Source organism: Giraffa tippelskirchi, chromosome 1 (genome assembly GCF_054371585.1).
Source record: "Giraffa tippelskirchi isolate mGirTip1 chromosome 1, T2T-mGirTip1v1.2.pri, whole genome shotgun sequence".
In the NCBI taxonomy this organism is placed as follows: domain Eukaryota; kingdom Metazoa; phylum Chordata; class Mammalia; order Artiodactyla; family Giraffidae; genus Giraffa; species Giraffa tippelskirchi.
This window is the reverse complement of record NC_137275.1, coordinates 141,965,562-141,976,708: the sequence shown is the minus strand read 5'-3', so window position 1 is coordinate 141,976,708 and position 11,147 is coordinate 141,965,562. Positions and strand designations below refer to the sequence as shown.

Below are 11,147 nucleotides of genomic sequence, written 5' to 3'. Positions count from 1 at the left end.
ATTAAAAATAGAACTACCATATGACCAAGCAATCCCACTTTTAGATATTTATCCAAAAGAACTGAAACCAAGACCTCAAAGAAATATTAGCACTCCCATGTTCATTATACCAGCATTCACGATAGCCAAGATGTGAAAACAACATAAATATCTATCAACAGATGAATGAAGAAACAATACTATACACATACAATGGATTATTATTTAGCCTTTAAAAAGAAGGAAACTCCGCAGTATGCAACAACATGGATGAACTTTGAAGATTTTATGCTAAGTGAAATAAACCAGTCACAGAAAGACAAATATTACATGACTTCACTTATATATGGTATCTAAAATAGTAAAAATCATAGAATCAAAATGTGCAATGGTGGTTGCCAAGGGGCAGAGAGAGGGGTGGTATGAATTATTAATCAACAGGCATAAAGTTTTAGTTAAGCAAGATGAATAAGTTCTAAAGATCTGTTATACAATATACTGTTATCTATCCTATAGTTAACAATACTGTATTGTACACTTAAAAATTATTAAGAGGGTAAATCTCATGCTAAGTGTTCATTCTAAAAATTAAATTTTAAAAAAGAACTCTGAAATGGTCTGACTGGGTTAAATCAATTCGTTTTTGAGGCTCTGAGGGATAATTTGTTTCTTACCTTTTCTACTCTCTAGAGGCTGCCCATATTTCTAGGCTTACTGCCCTCTTTATTTCATCTTCACAGCCATCAACATCAAACTAAGTCTCCCATTGCTAACTCTCTGGCTCTTTGTTATGCCTCTCTCTCCTATTTATATGAGTTATAATTACATTGGGACCATCTGGATAATCTCCCTATACATGGGAGAATGACTAATGTCCTCCAAGATATACAAGTCTGAATTCCTGGAACCTATTATTACTGCCATAAAAGGAAAGAGAGACTTCTGAATATGTAATTAAATTAAGGATTTTGAAATGGGGAAATTATCCTAGATATCTGGGTGAACTATAATTACAAGTGTCCTTATAAGAGGGAGATTGAAGGAGATTTTATGAAAGAGATATGACAGAAGTAGAGATTAGAGAGATTTATGCTTCCAAGATAGAGGAAGAGGCCCCTAACCAAGGAATACAAGTGTCCACTAGAAGACAAGAAAAGGGACTTTCCATTCAGAGACTCCAGGAAAAAATCAGCCCTACAAACACTTTTATTTTAGCCCAGTGAAACTGATTTTGGCCTTCTGAAATCCAGAACGGTAAGAAAATAAATGTGTATTGTTTTAAGCTACTAAATTTTAGTAACAATAGGAAACTAATACACCATCTCAAGGTCTGCTGATTACCAACCTTAATTCCACCAGAAACCTTCATTTTATTTGCCTTGTAACTTAACATACTCAGTTTCCAGGGAGTAGGACATGGACATCTTGCGGGGAAGGGCATTATACTGCCTATATCACAACTTCACACAAAGGGAAAATAAAGTACAAGTCAACAAAATAAGTAAATGTCAAGTATTAACAGCAAATGTAGGAGAATGTATTCACAATCTTGGGTGTGTCGAAGGTCTTAAGACAACAATATTGTTAAGACTGCTTTTGAAAAAACTGATACATTTATTTCCATTAAAGTTTTAAAACTCTGTAATCTAAATTACATAAAGCAAAAGCACAAGCAACAAGCTGGCAGAAAACATTTGCAGCATATATAACCAAGAATAGGAGTTCCCTGGTGGGTCAGATGGTAAAAGGATCTGCCTACAATGCAGGAGACCTGGGTTCGATCCCTGGGTCGGGAAGATCCCCCTGGATAAGAAAATGGCAACCCACTCCAGTACTCTTGCCTGGAAAATCCCAAGGACAGACGGAGGAGCCTGGTAGGCTACAGTCCACAGAGTCGCAAAGAGTCGGTCCAAAGAGTCAGATATGACTGAGTGACTTCACTTTCACTTTTAACCAAGGATTACTAGCCCATTTTATACTAGTAAATATAGAAAATGACTTAAGTGTTTATCAGTAAGGGAATGATTAAATGGTGCATTTACCCATACAATAGAAAGTTAGTTGCACAGTCGTGTCCAGCTCTTTGTGATTCCATGGACTGCAGCCTGTCCCACTCCTCTGTCCATGGAATTCTCCAGGCACAAGTACTAGAGTGCGTTGTCATTTCCTTCTCCAGGAGATGTGCCTGACCTGGGGATCGAATCCAGGTCTCCCACATTGCAGGCAGATTCTTTACCAGCTGAGCTACAAGGGAAGCATACAAATTGTTGTAGGCTACCTACAACAATTTAAAAGAATAAGCAAGAATTTTTCTGATTCTTTGCAAAAATCTCAAAGACATTAATATTTTAGACAGTAACAGAACAGTATGTACTGTATAATGCTATTTTTAGGGGGGAAACAATATGCACCAATCAAAGCCATAAATCAAAAAGCATTTTCCCCACTTTCATGAAGATATCAGCAGTTACCTCTGGGCAGAAGAGCAGCAACAAAGGGAAACATTAATTTTGTTCTATATTATTTGAAGACAGACACACTCTTGTATAAACTGCATAATATTTTTTAAAGCACAATTTTGTCTTATTCATCATTGTATCCAAGCAGCCAGCACAGTACTTGACTGGTAATGTTTGTTTAGCGAATGAAATCCAAGGGGATGAGATTTACTGCTAATGATAAATCATGTGCTGGTGAGAATATGCCTGAGTTATGCCTAAACTCTTTCTGCTTCAAGCCCAGCTTGGTCTTCATTTGGAAACTGCTTTGGGGAAATTGGAGGACTGAGCCAAAAGTGAGTGAGTGAATATGTGTGTGTATGTGTGCTTTAGTATGTATAATAATTTATATTCTTTATGCTTCCAGACAGTAACTCTGCAAAGCAGTCATCCTCATACCCATTTTACAAAATAAGGAAACTAACGGTTAGATAAGGGACTAACTGAAATGACTTACCCTAAGGTTTTCTTTGTTCTCTTCCTGTAAATGAAATTTTGACAGTGACAGAATATGGTGAGTTCAACAAAACTACTTCCTTCTACCAGTACTTTACTAGGTGTTTGTTTTACTTGTATTAAATAGTTCATACCTTTGTTTTTTAAACTGGCAGTAAACTGTATTCAGTACAAAGTAAATCTCCCTCCACACAGCCTGTAGTCATCTACCTCCCTCCCTTGAGACAAGAGTCAGCAACTTTTTTTGTGTCTTTTCAGAAATATTCTATGTATATACAAGCACACATACAAATATATCTAAAATCTAATTTGAAGTATTTTACACACATAGTCCTGTACTTTTCTTATTTCACTCAACAATGTACTTTGGAAATCATTTCATACTTGCTAGATCTACTACATTCTGGTTAATAGCTGTACATTACTAATTTTAGGGAAAACTCATAACTTAATTAATTCCTCATTTATGGCGACTGCAGTTGTTTCATATCTTCCGTTATTACAAAACTACAGTGGCTATTGTTATACATAGGCCATTTTGCACATGTGCAAATGTATCTGCAGAATAATTTCTAGAGGAGCAATTGCTGAATACAAAAGATGTATTAAATTTTTCGTGGATACTGATAATTTCCCTCTGTAGATGTTATATAATTTTACTGCCTCCCCCACCAGTGTTTATTTATACTCCTCTTCCAACACTTGGTAATATTTTCTTTCTTTAATTATTTTTTTAATTGAAGGAAACTTGCTTTATAGAATTTTGTTGTTTTCTGTCAACCATAGTGTTTTCTTATACAAGGAAAAGAAAAAAAAAAGGAAAAAATTTACTTCATTTGCATTTGGCACCCAAAGGTAGCTCTTTCAACCTTGCCCAGATACAAGCTGCAGTTCTATCAACCCTCCATTTCCTGCAATGGTACTACTTATCAACCAAAACTGTGAAACCTATTTCTTTCTCTTTTACTTTAAACATGACTGATCTACTTCATATAGGGCTGGGCATGGAAATTAGTAATTCTGCTCTTCCATTTGAAAGATAACTCTCCTTTCAAGGTGATCAACCCCTCACTACCCTGGGGCACTTTCTGATTGAACTTTCCAGAAACATCCACCTTTGGTTCTAGGGTGGACCCACTGTCCCTTCCTGGCAAGTATGTATATCAGGTACTTTTTCTGGCAAAAAAGAAACACACTGTTGCCATCTCTCTCCTCCCTCCTTTCATCAATCTCATCTCACTAGTCCTTAGGAAAACACTTTATTTCATTATTATTTAGCTTTGTGCAAACAAGTTTCCCCAGTTCCCCAACCACAAAGATAGACTCCTTGATTTCCAAGGCCAAATTTATTTCTTCTTACTACTGGGCCAAGAGAAAATCTATTTATTCTTTCCTATACAAAGTTTGTGGAGAAGGAAATGGCAACCCACTCCAGTATTCTTGCCTGGAAAACCCTACAGAGGAGCTTGGTGGGCTACAATCCACAGGGTAACAACTGAGCTTGCACACTCATACAAAGTTTTGAAAATATGGGAACTAGGAAAATCTTTTTATATGTTAAAACAGCTTTAATATTATATAGCAACTAATGGTGACTTAGACATTAGCAAGTAGAAGGATCCTGAGATTTGCTTCCTAGATTGCCAACTTCAAATTTCATCTGCGACAACAGTTTTCTCACTTGAGTTATTAACAATAAGAAGAATCATTTCATTATATGATTTATAATGAGGGTAGCACTATTTCTTTCTCTCTCCTCCAATAAAGAAATAATACTATCAGCAGCTTCTTCTGGGTAGAGTTAACATGTTGATTTGTTCTCTTATTCACTTAAAAAAAACAACTTTGGGGCAATCTTTACAGAATCAAGGATGTTCGGCTTGATTGGAAACAGTTATGATTTTAGTCTGTTAAGAAGTTTGTGTAACAGGAAAGATTTTCTCAGAAGGTAGCCAGAACAGAATATTGGAAGATTTATGATCAACACCAGTACTTTATGTTTTGTTTTTATCTGTCCTTAGAGATGGTGAGTCCTGTAGTCCTATGGCTTGGCACAGTGCCTAACATACAAGAGGTACTCAATTAATTATTTCTTGCATAAACTAATGAAAGAGACGACTACTTACAGAGGCAGAACTCCTCGCATTCTTCCCCCTCAAATCTCACATCTATTTTCTTAGTAAATTGGTAGGGTCTGGGGCAGCTACATTGTCCACCTGGATGGAAACAGAGTTTAGGGAATAATTATTCTGTTTACTCAGAAATACCTTAAAGATATAAATAAACAGAGAAGATAAATAATTTCAGGTAGCTGTACATGGGGCAGAAAACGTAAATGCAGACTTGTTCCTCGACTATGATGTCTCAATAGAAATAATTCTCTAAGGCCAAGCCATCTACAGACAGAACTGGGGCAACACTCGATTGAGTCAGCTATTTAAAAGAAAAGACTACTGAGAATTCAGAAAACAATCTAAATTACTGTAAAACAATTCACTCAAAGAAAATTCAAATAGAAAAAACAGGAAAACTATATTTGAATTTTCTTTGAGTGAATTATATATATATTTGTTGTTGTTGTTTATTGCTTGACCATTACTGCTTAAGTCCAGCACGTGAGTTCTCGGGGTAGGTGTTGCTTGCTCCTTGGAAGAAAAGTTATGATCAACCTAGACAGCATATTAAAAAGCAGAGACATTATTTTCCCAACAAAGGTCCTTCTAGTCAAAGCTTGGTTTTACCAATAGTCATGTATGGATGTGAGAGTTGGACTATAAAGAAAGCTGAGCTCCGAAGAATTGATGCTTTTGAACTATGGTGTTGTAGAAGATTCCTGAGAGTCCCTTGATGCAAGGAGATTCAACCAGTCCATCCTAAAGGAGATCAGTCCTGAATATTCATTGGAAGGACTGATGCTGAAGCTGAAATTCCAATACTTTGGCCACCTGATGCGAAGAGCTGACTCATTTGAAAAGACCCTGATGCTGGGAAAGATTGAAGGTAGGAGGAGAAGGGGACGAGATGGTTGGATGGCATCACCGACTCAATGGACATGAGTTTGAGTAAACTCCAGGAGTTGGCGATGGACAGGGAGGCCTGGCGTGCTGCAGTCCATGGGGTCGCAGAGTCGGACACGACTGAGCGACTGAACTGGGCCCCTCCCATCGGGCGCCAGGGCCTTGCAGGCAGCTGGGAGACGCGGCCGAACCCAGGGAGCTCTGCTCTCCGGGGGCCTGGGGCTCTCCGTTCGCCGCACCCTGGGCGCTCCCCACTGACGCTAGAATACCCCTCAGTCCGGCAGTTTGTTTCCTCCAAGGCCGGTTGACCCCGAATTTCCGTTAATAGGGGGAAAACCCAGGCCGGCCCCAGAGCCGGGATGCGGTCTCGCACCCTCGAGCCAGCCTCCGGGACGGGGCCTGCCGTCTAGTTTAAAACCTCTCCCTTTCCTCTTCCTCGCTCCCTTTCTCTCACCTTCCTTCTTGCTCTCTTTCGTTTGTTTTTCAAATCGGAGCAGACAGCCGAGTTTTTCGAGTCGCTCGCAGGAGGCCGTCCCCCAGCCCCGCGTTTCACTTCCCAGTTGCGCTGGCGGCGCCAGCTGCAGGGCGGCGCCGTGAGTGCTCGCTCGGGGGACGCGCACGTGTACGCCCCGCTCAGCTCGGCGACCGCAGGTTCCGTAAAGGGCCCGAGAGCGGCTCCTGTGGGCCAGAGCTTATTCGGGGCCTTCAGCTGAGGGCCCTGAGGCGCTCCCACCCTGCTGGGAATCGTGTAGAAGAACAGGGTGGGCGTGCGTGTCTCTGTGTGTGTGTGTGTGTGTGTGTGTGTGAGAGAGAGAGTGAGTTGAGGAAAGAAGAGCCTCCTTTTACAGTGCAAAAAAGAGGCAGGAGAGCGGGAGGAGAAAATTTTGGAAGAGGCTAGCTGAATCTTCCTGGAGTAGGAAATGGCAACCCACTCCAGGATTCTTGCCTGGAAAATTCCATCGACAGACGAACCTGGCGGGCTACAGTGCATGGAGTCGCGAAGAGTGGAACACGACTGAGCTCTCAGATACAGCTGAGTGTTAGAACTAGACCGGGCTTCAGAGACGTGGTGGGGGACAGAAAGTGGGAAGGTGGGGCAGGGAAGACTTGAGTCCCAGTCACATAGAATGTATAGAGAAAGGAACCTGGCACATCAGAGTCATTTTGCCATTCGGCTGGAAAGCAAAACAAAACAAAAGCTAGAAGGGCTATCAGTGGAAATGGCAGAATAGGAAGCTCCATGGGCCGTCCCTACACAGAAACACCAAAATGGTGTCAGAAATGACTTCCTGGGAGCTCTGAGAAATAGTTGATCATTTGTAGCATTCAAGTGAACCCTCAATCAAGAAAAAGATGATTTAAACACAGCATAATGGAGACATTACTAGCGATTTTAAGGGAATAAAAAAGATTATAAGAGAAAACTATGAACAATGTACACTAACAAATTAGGTAACCTAGATAAAATGGACGAATTCCTAGAAACATATAGACCATCAAAACTGATTCGAGAAAAAAAAAAAAAAGAAATCTAAACAGCCTTATAACCAGAGATTGAATCAGTAGTTAAAAAAAAAAACAAAACACCTTCTGATGAAGAAAAGTCCAGGACCTGATCAGTGATTCACTAGTGAATTGTATGAACTGCTTAAAGAACAATTAACACCAATCCTTTTCAAACTCTTCTAAGAATAGAAAAATAGCCAACACTTCTTAACTCATTTGATGGGATCAATATTATGTGATACCAAAACCAGAGACATCACAACAAAAAAAAACTACAGACCAATATCCCCTATGAATATAGATGCAAAACATTCTGAATAAAATCCTTGCAAACTGAATCCAGCAGAATGTTAAGATAATTACACACCACGACCAGGTGATATTTATCTCACAAGGGGTTCCACAAATAAGAACCAATCAATTATAATATACCATATTAATAGAATGAAAGAAAATATAATAATCTTCAATTGATGCAGAAAAAGAATTTTACAAAATCCAACACTTTTTCATGATAAAAACATTAAACAAGCTAGGAATAAAGAGAACTTCCTCAATCTGATTAAGAGTGTTTATGGAAACAAACAAACCCTACAACTAACATCAATAGTGAAAGACTGAAAGAGTTACCGTTAAGATCAGGAACAAGAACAATGCCTGCTTTCACTGCTTCTATTCAAAATTGTATAAGAAACATTGTCCTGAAAGTTCTAACTTGAGCATTATGTCAAGAAAAAGGAAATAAGATATATCCAAATTGGAAATAAACAAGTAAAACTATCCCTCTTTGCAGATAATATGATCGTATATGGAAAATAAAGAATACACACATGCACAAACACACAAAAAGAAAACTATTAGAGCTAATAAATTCAGTGAAACTGCAGGATAGAAGAGCAACATGAAAATCAGTTGTATTTCTAGACACTAGAAATGAATAATCCAGATAAGGAATTGAGAAAATTCAATTTTTAGTAGCATCAAAAAGAATAAAATATTTAGAAATAAATTTAACCAAATAGGTGTGATTAAAGACCTAAGTGAATGGAAACACATCCTGTGTTCATAAATTAGAAGACTTAATAGTGTCAAGATGGCAGTAGTACCTAAGGTAACCTACATATCCAGTGAAATCCCTGTGAAAATCCCAATGTGCTTTTTTCTTTTTTTGGTAGAAATGAAAAAGCTGATCCTGAAACATACATGGTATTGCAAGGGACCCCAGATACAAACTTGAACCAGATCAAGATACTTTTGAAAAGAAGAACAGAAATAGAATCCTTACTTCTCAATTTCAAAACATACTGCAAAGCTAAAGTAATAAAAACAGTGTGGAGCAGATATTAAAAATACATATATATCTCAGTGGAATATAATTGAGAATCCAGAAATAAACCAATACATCTATACTCAATTGATTTTTTAAATTTACTTAAAATTTTTTGTCGTTGTTGTTGCACTAGGTCATCATTGCTGTGCACAGGCCTTCTCTAGTTGTGGTTAGCAGAGGCTTCTCTTCATTGTGGTGTGCAGGCTCCTCAAAATGGTGGTTTCTCTTATTGCGGAGCACAAGCTCTAGGGGCACAGGCTTCAGTAGTTTCAGTCAATTGATTTTTGACAAGAATCTCAGACCATTCAATTGACAAATAACAGTCTCATTAACAAATGGTGTCAGACAGTTGGATATCCACTTGGACGGGAAGATAGAACCCTACATTACACCACATGCCAAAAAAAAAAATATCAAAATTCATCAAAGAATTAAGTAAGAGTTATAAAACTCTAAAAGTCATAGAAAAAGTATAGAGGTAAATCTTCAATAAGGACCTACTGTATAGTAAGGGGAACTCTGCTCAATATTATGCAACAATCTAAATGGGAGAAGAATTTGAAAAAGAATAGATTTGTGTATATGTATAACTAAATAACTTGAGGTACACCTGAAACTAACACAACATACTTCAATATGAAATAAAAAGTTAAAAAAGAAAACATAGAGGTAAATCTTTATGACTCTGGATTTGGTAATGGAATCTTAGATATGACACCAAAAGCATAAATAGCAAACATAAAGCAAAATTAATTAGACCTCATCAAAACTAAAATGTTTTGTTCACAGGAACACTATTAAGAAAGTCAAATGACCACAGATAGAATGAAAGAAAATATTCATAAATCACATATTTGATAAGGACCTAGGATCTATAATATACAAAGATTTCTTACAACTTCACAGCAAAAAGAAAAGTAACCCAATTTTTAAATGGGCAAAGGACTTGAAAAGACATTTCTCCTTTGAAAACATACAAGTAATCAATAAACACATGAAAAGATACTCAACATCTGCACTCATTAAGGAAATATAAATCAAACCCACAATGAGTTATACTTAATGCCCAATAGGATGTCTTCTTAAAACACACACAGACACACACACACACAGAAAATAAGGAGGATGTGGAGATGTTGGATTTCTTGTACATCGCTGTTAGGAATATTTAATGGTGCAGCTGCTGTGGATAACAGTTTGGCAGTTCCACAAAAGGTTAAGTAGTATAATTATAACCTAGCAATTCCACTCCTAGACAAAGGAATTGAATACCCCAAAGCATTGAAAACAAGTATTCAAAACAAATACTTGTATACAAATGTTCACAGCACTATTCACAAAAGCCAAAAGGTGGAAACAACCCAAATGTTCATTACCATATGACCAGATAAACAATGGACTATTATTCAACCGTAAAAAGGAGTGAAGTACTGATACATGCTGCAACATGGATGAACCTCAAAAGCATTATGCTAAGTGAAAGAAGACAGACGCAAAGGACAACATATTGTATGACCTCACTTATCACCAAGTGTCCAGAATAGGTAAATCCACAGAGACAACAAGAGGTTAGTGGTTGCCAGGGACTGGGAACAGGGAGGGTCTAGGAACAGGGAGGGTCTAGTGAACATGCTTATTGGGTATGGAGGTCTCCTATGGAGATGATGAAAATGTTTTGAAACTGGATAAATGGTGATGGCCGCACAACATTATGAGTGTACTAATATCACCTTAGTGGATTATAAAATTTATAATTGTTGATCTTATGTGAATTGCACCTCAATAAAAAATGAATAAGCCACAGAGGCCAAGGCAGCCCTAGCTGAAGTTGGAGCCACGTTCCTGCAGCACCCTTGCTCTGGCAGGGAAGGCAGAGCGGGTTTTGGCTTGTTTGGCGGTCAGAGCAACAGACCCACGCCCCCCTCCTCCCTCCCTCCCCGCCAATCCCAGAGCACTGGGCGGGCACTGAGGGCCCTCTCACGCAGGTCCCCAGCGAGTTGCAGAAAGAGGCGCGTGGTTGCCAGTCACGTTCTGCTGGCTTCGCCACCTATTGGCTGTAACACTTCGTGCAAAGTACCCAAAACTTTACCGGACTCGAATTCTGGGGCCAGGTAAGTAAGGGAAATCTCAATCTGAGGTCTCACCTGGAGTTTCCATTTATCAATTTTTAACCCCATTTCATCAATCTAAATTTGCCGCTTTGGCGATTTCGTCATCTGAAATCCGGATGTCTTATTGATCTATGGTAACATGGCAACCCACTCCAGTATTCGTGCCAGGAAAAATGCTACGGACAGAGGAGTCCATGGGGTCTCCAAGAGTCCGATACGACTGAAGTGACTGAGCGGTGCACACACACGT

At 38.7% G+C, this 11,147-nt stretch overlaps 1 protein-coding gene across 1 annotated transcript; it reads right to left on the bottom strand.

Annotated features, from left to right (window-relative positions):
- Nucleotides 1-1,573: 1,573 nt before the first annotated feature.
- Nucleotides 1,574-11,002, bottom strand: LOC145516134 (uncharacterized). The gene is made up of 5 exons (XM_081517317.1): nucleotides 10,983-11,002; nucleotides 10,768-10,848; nucleotides 6,405-6,789; nucleotides 5,060-5,149; nucleotides 1,574-2,223 (listed from the first exon to the last, which is right to left on the bottom strand). Exons 1-4 carry the CDS (start codon nucleotides 11,000-11,002, stop codon nucleotides 5,102-5,104), a joined length of 534 nt encoding a protein of 177 aa, XP_081373443.1. The 3' UTR covers nucleotides 1,574-2,223; nucleotides 5,060-5,101.
- Between the last annotated feature and the right edge of the window lie 145 nt (nucleotides 11,003-11,147).

What these genes read in the sequence shown, in the direction of transcription:
- LOC145516134 (XM_081517317.1), bottom strand. Translation starts at nt 11,002, where the DNA reads ATGACGAAATCGCCAAAGCG. An exon ending in ATGACGAAATCGCCAAAGCG is followed by an intron (nt 10,849 to 10,982) that starts GCAAATTTAGAT and finishes CTTTGCACGAAG; the next exon opens with TGTTACAGCCAATAGGTGGC. An exon ending in GAAAGAGAGCAAGAAGGAAG is followed by an intron (nt 5,150 to 6,404) that starts GTGAGAGAAAGG and finishes GTTTCCATCCAG; the next exon opens with GTGGACAATGTAGCTGCCCC.